Source organism: Palaemon carinicauda, chromosome 30 (genome assembly GCF_036898095.1).
Source record: "Palaemon carinicauda isolate YSFRI2023 chromosome 30, ASM3689809v2, whole genome shotgun sequence".
Lineage (NCBI taxonomy): Eukaryota > Metazoa > Arthropoda > Malacostraca > Decapoda > Palaemonidae > Palaemon > Palaemon carinicauda.
The window spans coordinates 66,581,226-66,608,467 of NC_090754.1; the positions used below are offsets into that span (position 1 = coordinate 66,581,226).

General features: G+C 35.0%; 1 protein-coding gene across 3 annotated transcripts in view; it reads left to right on the plus strand.

Annotated features, from left to right (window-relative positions):
- Positions 1-1,272: 1,272 nt before the first annotated feature.
- The window catches only part of Tnpo (transportin 1), a 66,177-nt gene continuing 40,207 nt past the window's right edge, over positions 1,273-27,242 (plus strand). For 2 of the 3 annotated variants that reach the window (XM_068353978.1, XM_068353979.1), the window contains exons 1-6: positions 1,274-1,410; positions 14,197-14,272; positions 14,785-14,879; positions 15,349-15,510; positions 20,055-20,185; positions 20,403-20,484. In XM_068353978.1, coding sequence (XP_068210079.1) covers positions 1,309-1,410; positions 14,197-14,272; positions 14,785-14,879; positions 15,349-15,510; positions 20,055-20,185; positions 20,403-20,484 — 648 coding nt within the window. In that variant the 5' untranslated portion in view covers positions 1,274-1,308. Of the gene's footprint in view, positions 1,411-14,196; positions 14,273-14,784; positions 14,880-15,348; positions 15,511-20,054; positions 20,186-20,402; positions 20,485-27,242 lie in introns of all 3 variants that reach the window. The other variant, XM_068353980.1, reaches the window with a different exon arrangement.

Below are 27,242 nucleotides of genomic sequence, written 5' to 3' on the forward strand. Positions count from 1 at the left end.
TTTTTTACACCATATTTCATTAACGGTGATCACGAGTTCTTACTTATTTGGCCAATATTGTATAACTTTCCCGTAGAATGTGTTGATAAGTATATCTCTACCGTTTACTGACACAATTCTTGTTGCTTTGCCTTTTATCATAAAAAAAACGTTTAGATTATATAAATGCATATGCTATACGTACTTCTCACATCTCATAGCATTTTATTGAACATATTTAGCGCCCAAAACACCTTCACGCCTCTAGGCACGTGTTACATGTAACGTGGTATTTATGTTAACGATTATATATCGAACGTTTGAAAAGTTATTTATAAGTACTGTCTGACTGTACAGACATGAATCATATCTGTGAAAAACTATAATTGCGTTTTATACACAGGTTTCATAATTTTCACCTGTTTATTTACAATTGCGAAGAGGAACAGTTATGTTTGGTAAATTAGTAACAGGGTTTACGATTGGCCGGGAGGTAGGTCAGGGTTGCCAGATTATTTTGACTGGATTATCGTACATGAGCCTAAAAATTGTCGTTTTTCAACCAAAATTATCGTAAACAGTTTCAAAATAATAATTAGGGAGTTACATGATCGACTTATTTCAAAATATTTTAGTATAATTGTTTAATTAAACACATATGTATATACCTAAGGTATGTATCGTACATCGTACTGGACCTAAAATAATCGTACATGTACGATAATTATCGTACGAATGGCAACCCTGAGGTAGGTGTTTCGGTTCGAAGCAGCCAATCAAAGGAGAGCTCTGAAATTGGATTTAGTCAAATGAATAACTGTATAGTAATGTTAGCTTCCGTATTGCGTTGTTACAACCATTGCCGTATTATTTGGTTATACTTTATAGATTATTGAGGTTTATGCAATAAAGTTATATATCGAAAATGATGAAAATGAACCAATATACATATAAAAAGTTGTTTATTAATCGTTTTACGAAGTTTCACCTGTTACTCTCACACCTGTATATTATATCAATAAAAATAAATCTAAGTATACTTATATGAAGATAACAAAATTCTGTAAATAGTCACTAAATTAATTGTCAATATTTTTATTTTTACCAATGAAAATGATTGATATATATGTCTCAATAAGTTGCTTATTTATTCAAATATGATTATCAAAATTAGTTTATTGATATTTTTATGTTCAAATTGAGATGAAAAATATATGTAAAACAAATGAAAAAAAGAATAATGCCTTAAAGTTGTGTTCGGTTGTTACTAACGTATCTCATTTGACGAGCCGACTTCATTTGCACTCTCGTCACCGGCGCATAAACATCATGGCCGGTTGGAATCCGAACAGTGACGCCTTAACGCAGATTTTAGGTCTTTTACGCGAGTCACAATCCCCAGACACAATAGTGCAACAATCTGTACAGCAGGTAGAATATATTTATTGAAAATTTCTTGTGGAAAGAGAAAGGAGAACCTGTGAAAGATGAAAGTGTTGTGTGGGTGATCGGGCAATAGCTGACCCCTTCTCACCGATGAGTTCCAAGTATTGATTTTTTTTAAGGATAAGGTTTCACTGGCGAAATATGCTTATCTTCGCATTTTCCGGCGCGTTTGTGTCGAGGACATTATCTAACTCCCGTATTTCTATTTGTAAATGTCCGAAAACTGGAAATGAAAAAGTGAGACTGTACGCAGTGAGGAAACCTTGACGAACATGTGAAAGTTGCGCCCAATGGTGGATTCGTCGTATGGTGGTGTGTGAATGCTACGTTGTGGTGGAGGCATCCCCGTTGGACCGCATTTTGATGTGTTAAACCTGTGGTTTTCTTTCAAATTCTCCATATTTTTGTTGTAGCAGTGTCAGGAAATTATGTCCTCTGATTCACTTCCTTCTCATCCACCCTCCTCTTGCCCGTGACGAAGTCTGTTAGACTTGATATTGGCCTCATTTTTTGGTTTAAACGTTTTAATTCGATTTTATTTTATAACTTAAATTGGTATTAGCGATTCCTGGTAGCTGTTTTTATTTCAGGCATTTTATATTTACCGGTAACATTTCGCCCCACTGGTCCAAGCTAATGGCCGCGCTTAGCATTGTATTTTTTAGTCGTAAATTTCGTTCAAGGGTTTTGTTTGTCTTCAAAATACTTTATTATACATTAGAACATTTTCAGTCCGCCGTATTCAGAAAACATGGGTTACTGTTACATATTTGCAGGACTTTTTAACAAAATTGTGCAGACCCAGCATATTTTATCTTTTTATTCAATGTTTTAAATGTTTCTAGTAAACCTAGGTTGTATTAGGGCATAAATTGGTGATAAATTAGGCTATGCTAATAGCCTAGAATGTGTGTACTACTGTTGGGTAGTATTTTGATAACTACCAGTGTTATCTTGTGAATTTTAAGCTAAAGTGGACGGGATGCCATTGGATTGCTTTTCTCTCTAGTTGACCCTAATATTGACATTACCTTACTTTTGGTTGTCTTGATATATTATACACGTTTAGCTCTTGGTGGTTATCTTATATATACATATATTATCTCAGCCTTAGGCTAACTTGAAGGACTTGTTTTGTAAACTTAAGCATGGGGTTACAAAATTTATCATAAAGAACCATAAAAAGGTCCCTAAAGATAGTGGAATAATGTAATATGGTGCCATAGGGAGACTGCAAATGTATTTCTTAGAATTTGAATTCAAGTCTTTGTGATAAAACTGCTTACAGTAAACAAAAATAATTAAGACCTGATCTTTAAATTATCAGTATTCTACAATAGATCTCCAAGAAAATATAATTTGCTATCAGATTTGGAAATTTGTAAGCTAGGTCTGGAAATGTGAGCAAATGTTAAGAGGAGATTGAATGATTTTAATCAGTCATTTAAACTTGGAGAATCTTATTTAAGATTTGTATGTCTTGCTGTGTCATCTTGGATATTTTCATTACGAGAACTTAGCCTTTCACAAAATCCTGATTCGGGTTTATTACATCGTCTTAATACTTTTACTCGCCGCTCCCAATATTTTCTGTGCTGGTTCTATTTTCAACTCTCTCAAAATCATCCTGTGTGGGTGATGGCCTCTAGGGGTGATAGCGTACATTGCACTGTACCTAAAACTTTTCTTGAGGGTCTTTGCAGCATCTCTTTGGCCCCTAGTTTCTATTTATTTTTAGCTTTCTACTTTATCTATATTCCAGATTTGTTTCCACTTACTGTTGACCTTTTACGGTCCAAAATCTTGATTCCAAATCTGGCCCATGCTATCTAATATGCTAATATTTCAATCTTTCATTCATATCTGTATATTACTTTGCTATCACCTAGATGCGTACTAATTTCTTCATTTATTACCTGTAAATGGAGTTTTAAAAGTTTTCGTTAATGTTCTGACCGCCCTGTTTCTCAATCCTTGCTGTCCATGTTTCATAACCCTACATCACTAGGTGGATTATGTACAGGAGATCTTGATTTTCTGTTTATATTCACTTCTTGCCACCTTAGTGTGCCGCCACCCTTCTTCCTGACTTCAGGTAGATGCTAGTTGAACTTTTCTTATTTTTTAAGAATATTATGTGGGTCTGTGTAAATATTCTAAACCCACCCTCTTAACTGACTCCCCTGACAGTAGGCTTCACCCACATTTATCTTCATACCAGCCCATTGAAGAGATTCCTGCAACTTTTTATCGTATTGGCAATTCTTCATTTGGTTGTACCACAAACCCTAGATCACAGACATAAAAGTTAAAGAATTCATGTGGAGATCCATTCCTAATCCCTTCACTCATTACATTCATAACCAGGTCACTGAGGGCTGATCCTTGATGAGAACCAACTCTTGACTGGCTTGCCTCTCTCTTATTACCACTTAAAAAGTCCAAACTTTTATCGAGTGTGTTTGTTGAACAGGCTGACACATCTTTTTAAATTGTATAGATATGAAGGTTCTTTTTAATTTTTGTTTCTGTTCTTAGTGATTTTTTATTGTTCATTACTTCTATTATAGCTCATTTATTTCCTTTCCATTAACTCACTGGGTTATTTGTTCCCTGTTGGACCTTTTGGGCTTATAGCGTCCTGCTTTTCCAGTGGGCTTATAGCGTCCTGCTTTTTCAGTGGGCTTATAGCGTCCTGCTTTTCCAGTGGGCTTATAGCGTCCTGCTTTTCCAGTGGGCTTATAGCTTCCTGCTTTTCCTGGTAGGTTTGTAACTTTGTAATAGTATGCAGTACGGTATATTAATTTATACTGCCAACTTCTGATACTTTCTTCTTTCTTAAATTCTAAAACACTACTGCTCTTGGTATATTCTATCAAATGTATTCGTTAGGTCTATTTGCCTTCATTTGAGCTTTCATTACCAAACAGGGACCATATACTGTAGCTCCAATTTCAGCTCTAATTCCAAATCCATAATAAATCAAACCTCCAAAGTATTCTATTCAAAACCTTTAAAAAGGGGGATAAAAGTTTTGAATTATTTCTGAGCTTATACGGTAAATTGTTACGGAGAGAAAAGCTTGTAAAACTTACATGAAACAGAAAATGTATCTCTAATCTCAGTTTTCTATTTCTTGTATGCACTCGAAAGAATCTCTTTTAGTGTTTGAATTTGTTGATACTATTTTGCTCTTAAATTGGAAGAAACTAGCGCGAAGTTGCTGGTCCATATGAGGGTAGGTGTCGCTAAAAGTCAAGCCATTTAGAACTGTTCATGCTGGTTTATACAGTATTTATGTACTTTACGTATATTTTTACATCCTTATCTTTGGTTATAGAATTAAAAGCTTTGCATATCTTATTGGCACCAAGCAGAGGAGAAGTTTTGGATAACTTGCAGGTTGAGACTCCAGAGTAGCTTAAGTGTATCCCAGAATACTATTTGTACTGCCATTAGTTGGAAAAGATGTTATTACACGAAACTCTTTAAAGGTCGCTCAGTGTTAGTACCCAAGCCTTCTCTCCACCCATTAGATGGTAAACATGTAGGGTCTCCCCCCCTCCATCCTTAGCTCACAAGCATTTTTATGTTGCAAACTATACAAGAAAGTAGTGTGTTTAAGTGGAATGCAAACCCCCAGTCCAGCAGATAGCCAATATGGGACATTTCCAATATACTACCACAACTCATGTTTTGAGAACTACTATATATTTCTATGTGAGCTATTAACACCTGTTGAAGTCTATAACAAGGTACCATATTTTGTGTAGGTGACGGGAAACTGCCATCTTCTACTGGTGTGACATAATGCTACTGTCATCCCAGACAAATGTGCTGATTTTCTGTCTTTTTCACTTTCACTGTAGTATTTTTGCGAGTTATTTTATTTTTACTCCATACTGTATTCGTTAAATATAATCTACTGCTAAGATTGTTCCTGAGCAGTAGAGATCCGCAAGGGTAGGTAGGGTACGAGAGATTTTATTTCTTCATTGTGGTGTTTGGCTTCTTTTGCTCTGGTTAGCGTCTCCCATTAGCAAAGAGTTGTGAAGAAAAGAAAAAATGCCAAAATTATATATGGGTCATTGGTTATTTTTAATTTCTGAATCTGTTGAACCCTTACGTTGTCATCCTCTCAGTCGGCCTATTCCATTTTTTCCAGGTTACCCCTGGGAATTATGTTAGAGGAGGGGGGTAATATGCATACATGCTCCAACTGTGGTACTCCATGTGCATGTACATGGAGAGCTCGGTGTCAGTTCCGGTGGTTGAAGTACACCTGAAGTTAGGGCCTTCTTTAGGTCATCATGTTGGGGAAGCTTCCCTCTCTTTGTGAGTGACTCTAGGTAAGGTGAAGAATTTATTATCCTGCAAATGACAGAATGTCACGAAACGTTCCTTTTGAAAACTTCTTCACCATCTTTGAGCGAGTTCATGTTTCCTTCGGAGACTGGCTGTGGTGCTTGTATATTACGGTAGGTTGGATTGAACAGCTTTGTTGTCTCCTATGCATTTCTGAGATGGGATAAATATCTTGTTGGGCTTGCTCAATTACCCAGGTCTTCTCTCAAGACCTGAGCTTTAACAAATTGAAAGAGGTCAAATCCCATGCCCAAGCAGAATATGCTGACAGGTATAGCAGTAGCAATCTGTTTGTTGAAAAATTCTTTGTGTGCTCAGTGAGTTGACAAGAACAGCCAACTCTTAGTAAGTTATCCTAGAGAATGTAGTGAAGTATGATTTTGAAGTAATTGTTAGCTGGTGAGGACCACGTCCTCATCATGTGCCTTGAACCAGGAACAGAGGAATTATCTAGCTTTTACAAGACGGGCATCTTGCCGTGAAAGTATAGTTGAACTTTTCTAATCTTCTTGGTTCTGTTTTTAGAGCATCTAAGGAACAGTAAGGTGTTCATCTGGAGGACCTAGTTTGTAGTGTTAGGATGATCTACATATTCTGGGAAAATTGTGCAGCAATGGGCTTGCAAGCATTTCAGGGTTTTAATAGGCCACTTGGTAATGCTAATGAGTGACTATAAAATGTAGTAGCATCTGGTAGCCAGAAGGGACAATCTTTTAGGTGGCAAGGCAGATACATCAGATAGTGGTTTTGCCATTCCATAGATCTGTCTGCCTTGCTTTTGGGGAGGAGGAATCTACTGGCAGACCAGTGCAGTGGCTGGGGTATTGGTCCTTGCGTAGAGTAGGGTTTTGACATTTGTTGTTAGGCACACTGGTGATGAATATATGAAATCTAGTGTGCTGCTGTCTTAATTTGGGCATTGGGCTCGGCTACTTTGGGACTTCTTCTTCACCTTATGGTGATTGTGATGTTTTTAGCTTTGTGCTATTCAACCTGATTGGTTGGACATTTAAACGTTGGTTTGGTCACCGAGTGCCCATGGTGGCGCCATATTTACAGCAAGCAATGGTGTTCCAATCAACTGACTCTTCTGGGCAAGGTCATGATTGTGTTAACTGTTGGTTAATAGTTCTGTCTGCTCCACCTGCAGAGATACCAGGAGTCTGCGGGAGTCATTAACGTTTTGATGGCTGGAGGCTATCCATCTCCAGTGAGAGATGTTTTGGCACTTTTGGTTGTCTGCAACTATACTTTGTGAGAATTGGAATGTTTTCTACGGTTGTTGTCATGAGTTGGACATTTAACGAGTAGGAGAATCTCATAGCCTGTCATGGACTTCTCGTCTACCTTTGTCGTGCTGTGAAAGTTACTATTTAGCTTCGAGACTAAATATATATATATATATATATATATATATATATATATATATATATATATATATATACACACATATATATATATATATATATATATATATATATATATATTATATATATACATATATATTATATATATACATATATATATATTTTATATACTTTAGTTGAGGCTTTTTTTTTTTTGTAGGAATGTATTTCTCTATTAGGGAATTCAGTAGTTTTGAGGAGCTTTGAACAATTTTGGTCCACCCCTGAAACGAAGTTCTCGGGAGTCTTGACTCTGCTACTCGAAATATCTTCTGATGGTGTACTTCTTTTGAAACTTGGCTTCGACATTAACTCGCCTTCTCAAAATATCCTCATCTTCTGATGATGTATGTCTTTTGAAACTTGGCTTCGACATTAACTCGCCTTCTCAAAATATCTTCTGGTGATGTATGTCTTTTGAAACTTGGCTTCGACATTAACTCGCCTTCTCAAAATATCTTCTGGTGATGTATGTCTTTTGAAACTTGGCTTCGACATTAACTCGCCTTCTCAAAATATCTTCTGGTGATGTATGTCTTTTGAAACTTGGCTTTGACATTAACTCGCCTTCTCAAAATATCTTCTGATGATGTATGTCTTTTGAAACTTGGCTTCGACATTAACTCGCCTTCTCAAAATATCTTCTGGTGATGTATGTCTTTTGAAACTTGGCTTTGACATTAACTCGCCTTCTCAAAATATCTTCTGGTGATGTATGTCTTTTGAAACTTGGCTTCGACATTAACTCGCCTTCTCAAAATATCTTCTGGTGATGTATGTCTTTTGAAACTTGGCTTCGACATTAACTCGCCTTCTCAAAATATCTTCATCTTCTGATGATGTATGTCTTTTGAAACTTGGCTTTGACATTAACTCGCCTTCTCAAAATATCTTCTGGTGATGTATGTCTTTTGAAACTTGGCTTCGACATTAACTCGCCTTCTCAAAATATCTTCTGGTGATGTATGTCTTTTGAAACTTGGCTTTGACATTAACTCGCCTTCTCAAAATATCTTCTGGTGATGTATGTCTTTTGAAACTTGGCTTTGACATTAACTCGCCTTCTCAAAATATCTTCTGGTGATGTATGTCTTTTGAAACTTGGCTTTGACATTAACTCGCCTTCTCAAAATATCTTCTGGTGATGTATGTCTTTTGAAACTTGGCTTTGACATTAACTCGCCTTCTCAAAATATCTTCATCTTCTGATGATGTATGTCTTTTGAAACTTGGCTTTGACATTAACTCGCCTTCTCAAAATATCTTCATCTTCTGATGATGTATGTCTTTTGAAACTTGGCTTTGACATTAACTCGCCTTCTCAAAATATCTTCTGGTGATGTATGTCTTTTGAAACTTGGCTTTGACATTAACTCGCCTTCTCAAAATATCTTCATCTTCTGATGATGTATGTCTTTTGAAACTTGGCTTTGACATTAACTCGCCTTCTCAAAATATCTTCTGGTGATGTATGTCTTTTGAAACTTGGCTTCGACATTAACTCGCCTTCTCAAAATATCTTCATCTTCTGATGATGTATGTCTTTTGAAACTTGGCTTTGACATTAACTCGCCTTCTCAAAATATCTTCTGGTGATGTATGTCTTTTGAAACTTGGCTTCGACATTAACTCGCCTTCTCAAAATATCTTCTGGTGATGTATGTCTTTTGAAACTTGGCTTTGACATTAACTCGCCTTCTCAAAATATCTTCTGGTGATGTATGTCTTTTGAAACTTGGCTTTGACATTAACTCGCCTTCTCAAAATATCTTCTGGTGATGTATGTCTTTTGAAACTTGGCTTTGACATTAACTCGCCTTCTCAAAATATCTTCTGGTGATGTATGTCTTTTGAAACTTGGCTTCGACATTAACTCGCCTTCTCAAAATATCTTCATCTTCTGATGATGTATGTCTTTTGAAACTTGGCTTTGACATTAACTCGCCTTCTCAAAATATCTTCTGGTGATGTATGTCTTTTGAAACTTGGCTTCGACATTAACTCGCCTTCTCAAAATATCTTCTGGTGATGTATGTCTTTTGAAACTTGGCTTTGACATTAACTCGCCTTCTCAAAATATCTTCTGGTGATGTATGTCTTTTGAAACTTGGCTTCGACATTAACTCGCCTTCTCAAAATATCTTCATCTTCTGATGATGTATGTCTTTTGAAACTTGGCTTTGACATTAACTCGCCTTCTCAAAATATCTTCTGGTGATGTATGTCTTTTGAAACTTGGCTTCGACATTAACTCGCCTTCTCAAAATATCTTCTGGTGATGTATGTCTTTTGAAACTTGGCTTTGACATTAACTCGCCTTCTCAAAATATCTTCTGGTGATGTATGTCTTTTGAAACTTGGCTTTGACATTAACTCGCCTTCTCAAAATATCTTTTGGTGATGTATGTCTTTTGAAACTTGGCTTTGACATTAACTCGCCTTCTCAAAATATCTTCTGGTGATGTATGTCTTTTGAAACTTGGCTTCGACATTAACTCGCCTTCTCAAAATATCTTCATCTTCTGATGATGTATGTCTTTTGAAACTTGGCTTTGACATTAACTCGCCTTCTCAAAATATCTTCTGGTGATGTATGTCTTTTGAAACTTGGCTTCGACATTAACTCGCCTTCTCAAAATATCTTCTGGTGATGTATGTCTTTTGAAACTTGGCTTTGACATTAACTCGCCTTCTCAAAATATCTTCTGGTGATGTATGTCTTTTGAAACTTGGCTTTGACATTAACTCGCCTTCTCAAAATATTTTCTGGTGATGTATGTCTTTTGAAACTTGGCTTTGACATTAACTCGCCTTCTCAAAATATCTTCTGGTGATGTATGTCTTTTGAAACTTGGCTTCGACATTAACTCGCCTTCTCAAAATATCTTCTGGTGATGTATGTCTTTTGAAACTTGGCTTTGACATTAACTCGCCTTCTCAAAATATCTTCTGGTGATGTATGTCTTTTGAAACTTGGCTTTGACATTAACTCGCCTTCTCAAAATATCTTCTGGTGATGTATGTCTTTTGAAACTTGGCTTTGACATAAACTCACCTTCTCAATATATCTTCTTTATCTTCTGATGGTGTACGTCTTTTGAAACTTGGCTTCGACATTAACTCGCCTTCTCAAAATATCTTCTGGTGATGTATGTCTTTTGAAACTTGGCTTTGACATTAACTCGCCTTCTCAAAATATCTTCTGGTGAAGTATGTCTTTTGAAACTTGGCTTTGACATTAACTCGCCTTCTCAAAATATCTTCTGGTGATGTATGTCTTTTGAAACTTGGCTTTGACATAAACTCACCTTCTCAATATATCTTCTTTATCTTCTGATGGTGTACGTCTTTTGAAACTTGGCTTCGACATTAACTCGCCTTCTCAAAATATCTTCTGGTGATGTATGTCTTTTGAAACTTGGCTTCGACATTAACTCGCCTTCTCAAAATATCTTCTGGTGATGTATGTCTTTTGAAACTTGGCTTTGACATTAACTCGCCTTCTCAAAATATCTTCTGGTGATGTATGTCTTTTGAAACTTGGCTTTGACATTAACTCGCCTTCTCAAAATATCTTCTGGTGATGTATGTCTTTTGAAACTTGGCTTTGACATAAACTCACCTTCTCAATATATCTTCTTTATCTTCTGATGGTGTACGTCTTTTGAAACTTGGCTTTGACATTAACTCGCCTTCTCAAAATATCTTCTGGTGATGTATGTCTTTTGAAACTTGGCTTCGACATAAACTCACCTTCTCAATATATCCTCTTTATCTTCTGATGGTGTACGTCTTTTGAAACTTGGCTTCGACATTAACTCGCCTTCTCAAAATATCTTCTGGTGGTGTACTTCTTTTGAGATTTGCCTTCAACATTAACTCACCTTCTCAAAATATCTTCTGATGGTGGACATCTTTTGAAACTTGACTTAGACAAAGCATCTAGGTATCTTAATGAATGTAAGTTGTGAACATAGTTGTTAGGCAAGGTGGATTATTGCAGTTTGAGCAAGAGCTCTTATTTCAGAGGCATTGTCTCCACTTCTGGCCATAAGGAAGCACCTGCATTACCTTATGTGCTTCTGGAACTTTGCCCATAGGATCTGGAGGATTCGATCCCAAATTTGTATTAGACTAAATTCTCTCATTATGTTCAAGAATGGGTTCAATGTTAGGGATGAACAGCTGTTGTTGGCTCTTCTCATCCTCCTTTGGATCAGAAACCATGCTTAGTGTACTGTGGAACGATTACCCGTGTATCAGCAAGTTTCACTTCAAGGGTATTTTTTTTTTTTTTCATGCTTGATCTTTGAAAGGTTATGTCCATTTCTGGCATTAGTCTTGGGATCAAAAGCTACTGAAGTTAATTCTTTCCATTAATAAAAAGATTATGGTTCCTCCATTGTCCCTTAAAACTCTACAAGGTTTTTCTCCTGGGAAAAAAAGAACTGGTAATGGCTCAAGTCTTAAAAGCTTCAAGATCACTTGCTGTTTAGGAGGTCTCGGAGTTGCCTCTTTTTCCATTACATGCTTGAAAAAAGTAATATTTCTGGGTCGGTATGAACAATTTTCCTCTTGAAAAGTGTAGTTTTGTATTCAAACAATTTACAGTATCAAGAATTGTGTAATTTTGTGTCGTTCTCTTCGTGTAATCCTTTCTGTCATCTGCAAACAACTCTAGGTACTGTATAGATTTTTTAACAGCCATTTTCTTTTATTACTCGAGTATAATAATCTTACAAACTTTGAGTATTTGCATAGTCATTCACAAGATATTTTTTAAATAAAGTACAACATGGTCCAGTGGCATTAGATTTTATCCATCTTTTGTCAGTCTTGAGTGACAAGTGTTATTTGACTGTGGCAAAAGAATGAATTATCTAAACTGAAAGGTTTTAAATCTTCCTGTGGATTTAACATAAGGTGTAGCTCAAGGTTGATCTTTGTGTTTTAAGGTCTTGCTTAATTTTATGGAAGTATTAAGGTCTTCAGTCGGAAAAATAGTTTGATTTAGCTTGTGTGAAGCACCTTCATTCTATTTTGTAGACATGTCAAAACTTTGCAGCTTGAAGTTCTCATAAACATATCATAGTCTTACAAATTTCATTTGAATTTTAAATTTGTTTTAAGGGTTTATGCGCTTAGGTTTGCATATTTTCAAGTTTTTACATTAAAAGTTAAAATTAAAACACATACAAATACTGTTAAATTCTGTATACCATTGCATAGACTACTACTGTATATCTCGGTATTGTTTCCAGACTGATTGGTCATGGGATTTATTAGGAAAAGTAATGAAAATTGGGTTGGAAGGAAAAAAATAAATCATGGTTTCAAAGGTTTAAAGGTCTCTTGAGGAAACTTAATTTGATAGTGGTTCAAGTGTTGGTTACTTGGTGGTGGCTTCTTGTTCATCACCTACATGAACCTAAAATATCGGAGAAGAAGGGTTTTTGAAGTTTATTTGGTGTGGTAAATTGAGAGATCTTTGGAATTTTTCTTAAGTCTTTAACCTAGCTTGTGTTAATTAGCTAGACCACTTACGTTGTTTCTAATCTAATAGATCTGATGGTGTGCTTTCTTCTAAATATGTGCAAGTATTAAGAAAGCAAGGGCTATGGATGATACAACAGGTGTATATGGCAAGGGGAGGAGTGAGACGATGTACTGCATTTTATTATTGCCTTTTTTGTTGATTTATACATATCGATAATTTTTTTTTCCTAATTACAACCCTCAAAATCCATGGTATAAATTACTGGTTTATTTTTTGTCTTCATGATTTGCTCTGTGCAAATTTTAAAAGCCAAAGTTTCCATGATTTTGCATATTTGCTTCAGACAAAGTACCTTCTAGTATTTTGTGGTCCATGTTCATTATATTGAATGCTTTTACAGATTTATTTTGGGTTGATGCTGAGGAGAAGCCAAAGGGTCAGAGTTTGCTGTTTCCAGTTTTCTTCCAGCCTCTGGAGTGGGAGAATTAAGCATTAATTTTCCAGATCTTTGGAACATGGTTACTCATGCGCCCCAAATTAGCCTTCCTGCAATTAGATTAAGGGGCTGTTGGTGACCAAAATTCTTGATGCTCAAAGGAAGGAGGAAGAGGTTGAAGCTGAAGTTACACAGGATGAGGGCGATGATAGTGTGTGGCCGTGTATAAGGAAGGGATATCGCAAAAACACTGCTAGTATTGGGACTTGTCGTCTTAGCCGGCCTTTCGCCTTCAAATCGTGAACCGCCTTTTAATGGATTCCATTTTTGTTATTTTGAAGATTTGCTGTTACTCGTAAGTTTTAGGACTGCAGCATAATGATGCTGTTCTGCCGGAATCGTAGAGTTTTCTAATTGCGGTTTGGGTTAGTTACGTCGCCGAACTTCAGGTTTGGGAGGTGGGATGCGAGTTCTTTACTGCGTACCAGTTTTTCGTAAACGTTGGCATTCTACTGTACTTTTACGTGCTGATTTTCCAATAGTTTTTCATTGTATTATATATTTTAGAAGCTAATTAGAACTTAGATTTTGTTACTACACTTTTTTGTGGATTTTAGTTTTACTTAATGAAATTTCCAGCTGTTGATGTATTATATAGAATAACTTCTTTCGTGAAACCTTACGAATCTGTCGATAGGGTTACACAATTCACTATAATAGGTAGCTAACTGTTTAATGCTATGATCCTTTTTGTTATTGATTAAAATATACTGTACTGTAGTAAGATTTGCTCGATTGCATAAAATTCTTTCACTAAATATTTTTTGTCCGAGTAGTGAAGTTCTCGTACCGTAGTGGGATCAGACTGTTAGAGAACGTTTTATTTTAATTTCTGTTTATCCAATGAATTTTCACTGCTATTTTAGTGTTTTAGATTTGGTATTAGTGAAGGAACTTTAGCAAGGAGATTAGCATTTCTGGTTTTTTACTGCAGGTTAATTTTTTTTTTATTATTTTCATTTTATGGTAGAGCCACACGTACTATGCATATTTTTTTCTTTTTTCAGAAACTAGAAGAACTAAACAAGTTTACGGACTTCAATAAATATCTCATATATGTGCTCACAAAACTAACTTCCGAAGGTAACTATTTCGACAGTTAAGTAAATTTGGTCTTTTTGTGGCCATATCTTGGGGGCTTGAATTGTTTAATTTGGCTCTTGGTTTTTATTTTTAATTCTTTTATTTACTCTGACCTGCGTAATACGTATTGTATTTAGGGTTGTTGGGTTTCCGCATTAGTTTGTGCCTAGGTTTTGTAGTAGGCAGTTTTATTTTTTTATTCTATTTGATTTCTATCATCTATTGCACTGTCAAGTTCATTGTACAGACTTAGAAGATTATTTTTTATTTTATTTTTTTTTTGTCCTAGTGCGCAAATTCAGCTTTGTTTCTTAGCCTCCTCCTCCTCCTTACCCGATGATTGATGATGATGAAGAATGCATTGTCATAAAGAAAAAAAATTTTGCTGTACTTCTTCCCCCTCACGGTTTTCCTCACGTCTTTGATTTTGTCGTTTGGTTCCCCTTCCACCACCGTGTTTGGTTTCCTTCATCCCGGTTTTTCTTACCATAGTTTCCTTTTGTTTTTGCCAGATGAACCTACAAGATCCCTAAGTGGGCTAATTCTGAAAAATAACGTCAAGGCCCACTTTCAACAGTTCCCTCCAGATGTGGCACAATTTATTAAGGTTAGTATCAAGAACACCTTTTTAGTTTTCTCTTCCTTGGATGCAAAGGATTTGTGTACATTTTTTCATTTTTCTTTTCTCATTGTTTTTTCCTGTTTCCCACCCTCTTCTCCCTCCACCTTTATTTTTGTACTCGTCAGATCCTTATTTTTTCTCCCTTTTGCATTTCTATCCTGTACATCTTCCTTGGAGTAGTCTACCAAACTGTAATTTTCATGCCTATGTTTGACCTTCTTGGGCTTTGGTTACTCAATTTGAATTTTTGTTCACAAGCCTAGGTAAAGCACTTTCAGAGCAACACCATCATTTGCTCTTTGGATAAGTACTGTACGATTTTAGGTAAGTGGCTTTTCCTTTTGACCTATTTACTCTTGCTGATTACATGGAATGAAGCTTTTGTCTCGTATACAATTATTGCAATGATGTTATTGCCTCAGTTGATAAATATTTTGTATCTTTTGACCCATAGGCAGAATGTTTGTCAGCAGTGGGCGACCCTTCACCGCTCATACGGGCGACAGTTGGTATACTCATCACCACGACAGCGTCGAAGGGGGAGTTATCCACTTGGCCAGAACTCCTCCCTAGATTATGCGAGATGCTCGACTCTGCAGATTATAATGTCTGTGAGGTATGTATATGAGAAGAAATTTTCAAAAGATTGGGACATAGTTCGTTGTTACCGAAGCTGGATTTTTTTTCTTTATTGTGTACGCAATCCAGGAGGGAAGAGAGTCGGTTGCAATGGGGATAATTTTTTATTTGCTTTTATTTTGGTCATGATTAATGTATGCTATTGATGAGGACTTTAGTAGTAACCACCTAGTTGTCTTATATTGCAGTGCATATTTTATTGCTTCATTATGTAATTTTATTCAATAAAATTGTCTTGGGTATCTAAGGGTATTCTAAATTTAGTAGTAAGTTTATTGTAGTTTAAATAGTATTTGTGATACCCTCTCATTAAATGTATTGTGTGTTCATTTTTGCTGTACTGTATATCCATGGTAAATCATACCATGTAAAGTTGAGTGTGACATCACTCAATTTATTTGTGTTGTTAAGGTGCATTAAATGTAAAGTCATCTGGAAGTTATCAATTAGTCTTCATTGTTTGTAAGAATAAACTTTAGTGTAAATGACTTGCAGATGTAGAGAAGGCATTTTCAAACTTCAGAGACCAAAAATGTAATGTCGATGGGATTGAAGGCGGAAGTAAATGGTATGACTGGTGTATAGCTGTTCAGTGGTTGACAAAGTTTAAGGTAGTTGAAGGCAAGGATGGAGGATAATCCTTAGGAAAGGCACAACAAATTTCTTTGTTTAAAAAGAAATTTTGGAAAGTCACAACATAATTCTGTATTTAGAAAGTCGCTGCAATTTTTGATTTAGAAAAACCCTAGAAAGTCGTTTAAGTTTTTTCTTTTTTTATTTAGGAAGAACTTTTAGAAGATATAAAACTTTTAGGGAGATGAATTTGGACCAATAGTTCGTTCTAGTACAATGGCAGAAGTAGGGAATTAAAATTAATATACTGACCTAAATTGAACTAATGAAAAGCTTTTGTTAAAGTTGAATATAATAGGATGAGGGGGAGGGAAGGAGTAATGGTAGGTACAGTATTGGAAGAATTGCTACAAGCAAATTTTAATGAAGGGTATTAGATATCTAGAGTCTTTGTAGCATATGTTATGCCAAGTAAGTTAGACAGGGGTTGGATGTTGAAGATTGTGTTCAAAGTGTATGCAAGGATATAGAGCATTGAATCTCTTGGTAATATACAGAACTGTACTGTAGTCTGATGGAAGAGAAGAGTGTGTGTGTGGTTTTGGTTTTTTTTTTAATGGTAAGGCATTTTTAATGTAGAAGGTTTGGAAGGAAGAGTTGTAGAGGCATAAATTTTTACCACTTGTTACTACAGAACTGCTATTGTAGTAACAAGGGAATCTAAATAGGAAATTAATTTCTATACATTTTACTATTGTTGCTATAATGGTTATGCATGTTAGAATAGATTTTTTTTTATTTATTTTTTTTTCGTATAATGGGATGGTCTTACAAAGGTCCTTTTAAGATTATGGCAATCTCTCCTTTCACTGGGCAAACCAAGCTGATTTTGTTGTCGGTCTTGGTGATATAGTGTACAACATTAAAGTTTTGCTGCTATAGATTCTTGTAGGAATAACCAATCTGTTCTTACCGGTTACTAACACACTAGCTGTAGTATCAGTGAATGTAGTTACTCTAAATAGATTTGGGTTAATGGACGTACTGTACTGTATTTATTAACTGTTAGCAGAATATTAGCTTGGTGCTTTATATGTCCATATAAATTTAGTAGAATATTAGCTTTTTGTTATATACTGTACATTACTCTTTATGAATTATTTTAGTTGCTCTTGTACAGTATATAGAATGATGTAAAAGAGTTGCACTTTATCGCCATACTAGCATTATGCAGCTTTTGAAGCTTTTTTTAAAGGTCATATATGTGTATTGTGGAAGTGCCAAATATTTTCTTAATCTATTTTTGCAATTTCGATTATAAAGTCATAACACATTGTTAGGACAAGAAATTAGAATGGGATGACTGCAGGCCTTATCCTAATTAAGTACTGTAATTGGATATCAGTTTAGCTAATTAGATATTTAAAGATTTTTTAAATTATTTGAATTCTGTATGACTGAGATCAAATAAAACCCACAAAGGGGCCCCTTTAGCATGAATAATCTGCATTAAGAAGAATAAACCAAACTTTGCAAGTGCCATATCGATACCCAGAAATGATTAGCTGCATGTCTTCGCCAGGGTGCGGTTTCTTTGTTCTTTTTCCACAGCGTATAGGGAGGACTCCACGCAGGAATGGAGCGCTGGGGCAAATGTGGGTGTGGGAAATGGTGGTGTGTGGGTGGGGTTGTCAGATTTTAAAGAGGCACTGTCCTTGGAGCAGTTCACTGAATCTGGTGGAAAATCAATAGGCAGGTGTTTGTACCGAACTAGCAAATCTTGAGTCTCTCTCTCTCTCTCTCTCTCTCTCTCTCTCTCTCTCTCTCTCTCTCTCTCTCTCTCTCTCTCTCTCTCTGTGCTCTTATGTACAGTGTGTATGGTTTGCTCTATCCTGTCAATACTTAATTCGTGATTACTCATTTTCTATATTTGAAAGAACAGTAAAGTGCAAAATCACAAACGAATATAAATCATGGTGTATGATTTGAACTTGAAGTTCAAATATAATTGCCTATATAAAGAAGGTGCTATGCAAGGAAATAAGCATATTTGCAAATTTAAATTTGCTAGTGCATACCTCCGGGCAGCTGTATGCAATGCTTATTTGCAAACAAAATTTTGGGTCCTTTTTTCTGCCAAGTTTTTTACTTCTGAATTTTTCTCGTCTACATTTAATTCATATATTTTTCATTACATCAGAGGGCTGATAAGTCATTCAGTGCTTTAAATATTGCATAATTAATTAGTGCTGGCAAGGCTATTAAGACGAGCTCTTTAGGGTCATTGAGTTGATGTCAAGTCTTCTTCTACACTCCTTTCTTCCATCTCGCTGTTCAAACTCTTTGAACTGGGATTAACCCCCTCACCCAACTTGCACCAAAGAACTGAATGGTTCTTTGTACTTTTCGAATCTGTTTTTTGTGTCTTGCCTATTAAATACAGAGTTTCTTATTTTTATGATAAGGTTGTGAAGCCAAGCCTCCATTAGATTGTAAAATTGAGATATAGTAAAGTGCAATGCCGAAATGTGAGCCAAAGCAGAGGAATTAACCATTACAATACTTATGACTATTGTATTACTAGCCAAGCCACAACCCTAGTTGGAAAAACCCTATGTTACAAGTCCAAGAGCTCCAACTGGGAAAGGGATTAAGAAAATAGTATTTCTTTTTTCAATTAATGAATAAAAATATAAAGTACTTAAGATCGTTAACAATGTTGAAATAGCTTGGTGAGATATAAACTAATTTCATTACTAGGTAAGTTACAACCCTAGTTGGAAAAGCATAATGCTATAAACCTAAGGGCTCCTACAGGGGAAAATAGCTCAGTGAGGAAAGGAAATAAAGGGAGATTTAAGGTTATTCAGCAAATATATACTGTATACTGTACATATAGTAGTAGTACTCTGCCTTCATTTAAGAGATTCTGGGAGCAGGCTTGGGACTTAAACAATTATCCCAAAGAGACTGGGAATTCACTGTTCCACAAGTCCATAAATATATGTGTATTAATTTAAAATGTTTTTGTTCGGTTGTAAACAATTTATAGTCCTTAACATCAGAAAATTATTAGGAATTAATAATTCTGTGGGAAAAAAAAAGATAATTGAAAAATTACTTTACCTTTGAGGAGAGTCATGAGGGAGATGAGAGAGGAGTAAAAGGGAAGAATCTTCCTCACTGAGAATTTCTGGTAGGAGAAAAAGGGAAGAATCTCCCTCACTGAGAATTTCTGGTAGGAGAAAAAGGGAAGAATCTCCCTCACTGAGAATTTCTGGTAGGAGAAAAAGGGAAGAATCTCCCTCACTGAGAATTTCTGGTAGAATATCTGCTTTCCTCTTGAATGACATTCACCATCATTAACTGAATTGTTCGATTTACATAAGCTCTGCGGACACTTTATTGTGTTAGGTTTAATTTTGACAAGCAAGTTGTTTAGAGATGACTAAATACCGTATGCCTTTTCTTTAAAACGTAATGAAGATTAGGTAAAATATATAGTGAATATGGTGTCAACATTGACCTAAGATGGGTATGAGCATTGCATGACTGATTTTGTGCTAGTCTCATTACTACTTGTCCACAAAAAATGACCATTTAAGGAATCTTTATTTTTACTCGCATATTGCACTGACTTTTCTTGAGATACTTGTTAACTGGGGGTAGTACTGTGTGTGTGTGTATATATAGTGTTTTTGTGTGTAGATTTTTGCCTTTGAGATTGAACCTCATATTCTTCAATTGAAGTGCGAAGGGAGCCTACCTTTCATGCTGGTAGAGGCGTAACATTTTGGAGTAGGATGTGATCCCAATGTGAGGTAGAAGTGTGTAGTTATGAATAAATAAAGGATAAGAAATTTCAATTTCTACAGTAAAAGAGGGAATCTAAATAGGATATTCAGTAAGTCGACAATTTTTGTCAACAATTTTTTTTCTTCATTACAGGGAGCGTTTGGTGCGTTACAGAAAATCTGTGAAGACAGTGCCGAATTTTTAGAAAAAAGTCCCAGCCGACCCTTGGATACTCTTATCCCTAAATTTTTAGAATTTTTTAAACATTCGTCCTCAAAAATTAGGTGAGTTGTGTTCAGCTAGAGATGAATAAATCTTACTGCACGATATTTTGGATATTCACCCTAATTAATTCCTTATTTGTTTATATTTACTGTATAGTATATGAAACATGTTTGTATTTTGAGCTTTTGCCACGTCTTGTGATTGTTTATATAACCACATTTGGTTGGTTTGATAATGAAGTTTGTTTTAACTCTTGTTTACTTTTGTGAATTTCAGATCTCATGCCATTGCTTGCGTTAACCAGTTCATTATCAGCAAAACACAGGCGCTGATGGCCAACATTGACACATTTCTACAGGTAAGTACAGAATTGATATTTCTCTCTCTCTCTCTCTCTCTCTCTCTCTCCTCTCTCTCTCTCTCTCTCTCTCTCTCTCTCTCTCTCTCTCTCTCTCTCTCTCTCTCTCTCTCTCTCTATCTATTTTTTTCAGAAATTCTTAGTCTAATATATTTTTTTATTGGAGGGAGTGAGAAACTTTCCCCATGCTATATGTAATAGCTTTCAATATAACGGTATCTTTGACTGAAAACTATCAAATATGTCTAATTGGACCTCAAGTCAAGTTAGGAAGGGCCTTTTGTGAGTCAAGAACTTTAAGACCATAAGAAAAAATGTACCTTTTACATGATTGAAATTGTGTGTTAAAACCACACATTAAATTTCTCATACTAACACTTGAATTTCCAAACTTACCCTCCATGGTTAGGTAGCTAACTGTCCTCACTTCTTTCACCCAACTTTCCCATCGGTTAAAAAGAAAAAGATATCGAATGTTTGATTATGTAGTTAACATAGGGATGCTAGTTTTGAATAACTGAAGAATGTGGGGTGATACACTTTCGAATGATGTTAAGCATGATTGAGCACATGCGGAGTGTAAATGATTTTTTTGTTTGTTATTATGGTGAAGTGCTTACATGGATTTCGTTTGGGCCAAGGGGGGGGGGATTGTCCAACTAGAAAAAAACGGTGATAATGGTGGCTTTATACATTCGATTATATGACGAGTTTGCTGTTGAGAGGAGAGAAATGCTTGTGAAGGCAATAAGTCACGCAACGCTCATTGTAACGTGACCTCGCCTGAGCGATTTTGTTGCACAATTTTATTTTTCTGTTTATTTCAAGACTCCACGACACCTTTTGTTGGTCTGATTTTGAAACCATTTGTCTCAATCTTTGACGATAGAAGATGAAGTTCTGACCTCTTTGGGTGTTACACGTGGTCGTTCTTAGACGCCATATTGAAAAAAATATGCTTCGCGCGAAGTTTAACGGAAAAAAACCACTTGATTCAAAAGACGCCTTAGTAAGTGGTTTGGCCATAAGGGTTATATTTCCAGAGGGTTGTTTACTTTTATAGAGTTGCCAATTAAGAGTGTCTTAAGTTGATTGCTTCTACTGACGTCAACATCCTTTTTAATTTTTTTTTTTTGAAGTTTTGAAGTTTAGTATTTGATTGACAGGGTAGTAGTATATTGATCTAGATGTATACAAACTAACCATTTCTCTCTCTCTCTCCTCTCTCTCTCTCCTCTCTCTCCTCTCTCTCTCTCTCTCTCTCTCTCTCTCTCTCTCTCTCTCCGTTTTACCGGCTTGTTTACTTCCGGGTCGCCACCCCTGAGAAGACTTATCCCCTTGGCAATCACGTTCCTTTCTCTAGAATTGGCCTTAGTGGTTTTGTAAGCATTCTTGTATCCTCTTTTGATTTCCATTTCACTCTCCCATTCTCTCTCTTTTTTGTTTTTGTGAGTTTACTTAGCACGTGGTATTTGTATGTCATTCAACCCATAGGAAATGTAGGTTTACACTCTCTCTCTCTCTCTCTCTCCTCTCTCTCTCTCTCTCTCTCTCTCTCTCTCTCTCTCTCTCTCTTCTCTCTCTCTCTCTCTCTCTCTCTCTCTCTGCATTGGTTTGGCATCTGTTTTATCAAAGTTTGGCTGGCAGCCATTATCTAATGCTATCTTTGCATTAGTGTAGAATGATGTCGAGTTCTTTTCTATTTCCTGCATGTTATTTTTTATTTTTATCTTAGAATATTTATATCAATATTTTCTGTTTATGGTGTACCAGTGATGTCATTAGAAGCTTCCATAATAAATATGGAAATTTATTTTTTTCTAAAATTTCTATTTATGAAATTTCCTTTTAAATACACTAAAACATTCGAACCATTTCTTCAGAGATCACACAAACATAACCGCGAAGCTCAAAGTGGCTGGAGATGTGTTAGGATATCTGCTATTGGGCCACCTGCCAATATTTTCCCGGGAACAATTGTATAAAACCATTTGGGCGAGGATCACTTTGGATATTTCATGTAATAGATTTGTTAAATATCCCATCAAGCTGGGATTGGTAGTCAATTATTCCGTGGGTACACAGGTGGTGGTGGCAGCAGCATCAGCAATTTCATGTGACCTAATTTGATTTTTTGATTTTGTAAATGAAGATAGATCAAATCAGATTGCTGTGGGTGTTGTAAACTAGGAATTAAATGACGTGGAAAAACACACGGATTCTTTATGGCTTAGATTAATTCTTATATCTGGTGGGGAATTTAAGGTCGAATAACTTGGAAAATATGTTCTTCATTGATTAAATTAATTCCTTTATCTGCACACGTGTAAAATTTCTAAAGATTTAAGCATAGTTATTTGATGACGTCTATGAAGATGTTTAACACGTTCTCGGTGAAGAGGGAGGGGGGGGGGCGAAGTTGGGGTTTCCCTTGGAAAATGAGTCTTTAAATAGTAAGTTTTTGCTCTCGAAAGCGAACTACGTTTTAATCTTGTGGATAGATGGAGTAAATGGGTGCATTTGTGAGTTTTTGAAAGCGGTTGGCACTGGGGAATATATGGGATTTCTGAGATTGTACGATTAAAACTAGATTTCAGTTGTTTTCGTTGGGTTTATTAGTGTGACGCTTGGACACTCAATGGCCAGAATTATAAATTTAGTGGTTATAATTGTTTTTTTTCTGGGTGGTCTATTTTGTAAGGAATTTGAGGCACGTTATTTAATTTAGAATTATTTCTAATCAGAATTTAACTTGCCAAATCCCTTGCGTGTATTTATACTCTACTTTATCTCGAATTTTATTCATTTATAACTTAGTTGTAGCTTAAGTCTTAAAAGTTCAATCGTATAAATTCAGAGCATATATACATATATATTATACTGTGTATATATATATATTATATTATATACTATATATATATATATATAATATATATATATATATATATATTATGATTATATATATATATATATTTATATATATATTATGATATATATATATATATTATGATATATATATATATATATATATATATATATATATATATATATATATATATATATATATATTAATTATATAATATATATAATCATCTTTGAATCCTTTTAAATGACGGGAACAAAAAACAGTCCATTACAAGAGAATTAGCCTTAACGCGAGAGAGATATGATTGTATTTTTGGTGACTTGACTATATTTTTACCTTATTTTATTTAAATTTATGGTGTTTTTAAGACTTGAATTAGTTCAATATGTGAAATCCATGAAAAGAGGAGCGAAAACACCTTCAAGAATATAACACGCATTACGTGTTAAGAAAACTGCTTCGCTGTCACGGTTCCCATTGGCCGGAGATTAGAAGCTTGCTGTGAGAGGCAAAGAAATATTGCAACTTCATCAGAAATAGATTAAACTTTAAAAAGTGAAAACATTTGCAATTCCCTTTTAGTACTGTGCCAAGTCATTATTATATTTAGACTAATAAGAAAAATTGTAACTTATAACGAAATTGTGGCTAAAGCACACTTTACATTACTCTTATTAATCAAATTTATTCTCACCCGTTTTACATAAATTGAATAACTTTGCCATTTGATTGTCACGGTTACATTACTTTTTATATTGATAACGTAATTTTAAATTAAAGTTTTTTTCTATCGTTGAATTTTATATTTTGTTTATATAAACATATTGTGCATAACCATGCCTTTTTAAAAATCTTTTTGTGCTTAAAGATTAATTCTAAATTAATACATGTGGCTATATGTATTTTGCTACAGCCGGGTAAATATAGTTTTTATTAGTCTACATAAATGGTCTTTTAAAGTTAATTTGATATCTCGAAGTTTATTAGTATTAGATTTTAGGGAGAAAGATTAGAAATAATGTACAGCTCTCTCTCTCTCTCTCTCTCTCTCTCTCTCTCTCTCTCTCTCTCTCTCTCTCTCCTCTCTCTCTCTCTCTCATATTTTCAAGTCCTTTCTTGATTCGTCATTGATAGAGTAGTAAGGAAAACCACCACTATGCGATTATATTTTCCTGAATCGTGGCTGCTCATCCACTTTTGAGCTTATGATACTCACCGTTTGGAGCATTAGCTATTTATAGTACAGGATAGAAAAGATGTACAGTATTTGGTAGAGCATTACATGTGGTTTATTGAGAGAGGATGGCTTAAGACAGTTTTGCCAGAGGGCATGAAATCTCTCTCTCTCTCTCTCTCCAATAGTGTAATTAACAAGTTCCTGTTCTCCAGTATATAATAAACAATTATATATTTACACATGCGTGTTTGTGTTTGGCAAGTTGACTACATGAACGCCTAAGTGGTCAAGTCTTTAGTCTTGAACCGCACTTTGCCCATTGGATATCACAAATCAGATGACAGTTATTTGTTTTTTGGTGGTATCATATTTCAACGTGTTTGTTCAAATTAGAAACGAGGTCACCCCCCACCCCCCATTGTCCCTGATAACTCTTTGTAAAAGATGAATATTATCTGTTGATAAGATAGGACCAGACTGGTTAGTGGGTGTTGTAACTTTGTTTTACATGGGTTTCTTGTGATAAGGATTTTGAAAAAAATTTGTGATTACATAACTCTCTCTCTCTCTCTCTCTCTCTCTCTCCTCTCTCTCTCTCTCTCTCTCTCTCTCTCTCTCTCTCTCTCTCTCTCTCTCCAATGATATGTTTTAGATAGTTTTATATAAGGATAAGAAAAATATAACATTCTCACTCTCCCTGAGTTACTAAATTGCATAACAACGTGAAATAATGTCTGTAATTCAATGAAATCATAACGACAGTAATTGTAGCATTAAGAACAGCACATGTAATCTCATCCCGACAAGTATTCATCGTAACTGGCGAAGTCTTAACTAGTCATAATAGCAACAACATTGGCAATAGCAGTAGCAACACCAGGGCTTGCTGCAGCTTGGCACTTCCTAGTGGGTGTGAACTCTCCCAGCTGCCTGGGAATCGTAGGAGCAAAAGGTGGAATCAGAACCAGCTGCTGTTCTTATTAATAAAGTGCCGCGGCGAACAGCCAGCTGTTCCTAGTCGACGTAGACAGAGTTCTGGTGCAGCTGTATATAACCTTTGCTTGAGATCAGGGTGTGTGTTTTTTTTTTTTTTTTTTTTTTTTTTTTTTTTTTTTTTTTTTACATCCTTATAAATTCATTCATCTTGTTGACTATTTTACTGTAGGATTAAGTAGCATCTGCTTTTCCAACTAGTTTTGTAGCTATAACAACAACAACAACTACAGGTTATGTGTATTCTGGAGTCATGGATGTAAATCAAGATAGGGTTTGGTTTTCTTTCAATTCATTAAATATTAAATAGCGCCTCATTATAATTCGGGTATTTTATTTGTACCTTAGTTATTTTCATAAATAAAAGTTTATGGTTCATTTTATTGTGGAAATTAGGAATTTAATTCATTAAAAGATGAAAGTAGGTTTTTGAGAGTAATCATTTTTATCATTATTATTATTATTAGTAGTAGTAGTAGTAGTAGTAGTAGTAGTAGTAGTAGTAGGAGGATAGTTGAATGTTATAGCACTTAACGATTAAACTCTCTTAAACTCGTAGCGAAAATGCAAAGCCACGGGTTAGTGTTGTGGAAAGAATTTTAAGTACATGTGAAAGACCGGATGTCTCTCTCTCTCTCTCTCTCTCTCTCTCTCTCTCTCTCTCTCCTCTCTCTCTCTCTCTCTCTCTCTCTCAACAGCGTTGTAGTTCTTGGACAATTTAATTCTTCAGCTGTTATCCAGAATACTATTGCTATACAAGGATTATAAGTTCTATAATTATTGTTTTATTGGTTTCACCAGACGCTTTTTGTAGATTTAATTTGTATAACAGTACTATCAAAATTTATATATATATATATATATATATATATATATATATATATATATATATATATATATATATATATATATATATTATATATATATAAATATATATATAAATATATATAAATATATATATATATATATATATATATATATATATATATATATATATATAATGTATATATATATGAGAGAGAGAGAGAGAGAGAGAGAGAGAGAGGAGAGAGAGAGAGAGAGAGAGAGAGAGAGAGAGAGAGAGAGAGAGAGAGAGAGAGAGAGAGAGAATGTTGTACAGTCAGTCGATTAGAAATTCAATACTGTCTTTTAGTATAACTGCACATTAACATACTAATATGAACAATTACAAGACGAATCATATAAAACTTGAAATTAAACTTAAGTGACATACCAGCCGAGTGTCTGATTTTTATCAAGAGATGTGCAGACTTGGTGCAAACACCTTAAAAAGCACTTGGGAAATCAAGCAAGCGTACGAACCAGGTCAAGCAGAGAGACGCCTTGGCTTGTTCTGTAGCGATTGCAAGTGGCCTTATGATACGGGGGGGGGGGTTGAGTTATGATTTTGCTTAGCATGAAGTTATGAACATGAATGTCCAAATTCTCGCATTATATAATATATTTATATATATATATATATATATATATATATATATATATATATATATATATATATATATATGTGTGTGTGTGTGTGTGCGTGCGCGTGTGTGTGTATGTATAATATATATTTATATATATATATATATATATATATATATATATATATGTATATATATATATATATATATATATATATATATATATATATATATGTATATGTATATGTATATATATATATATATATATATATATACATACACACACACACACATTATG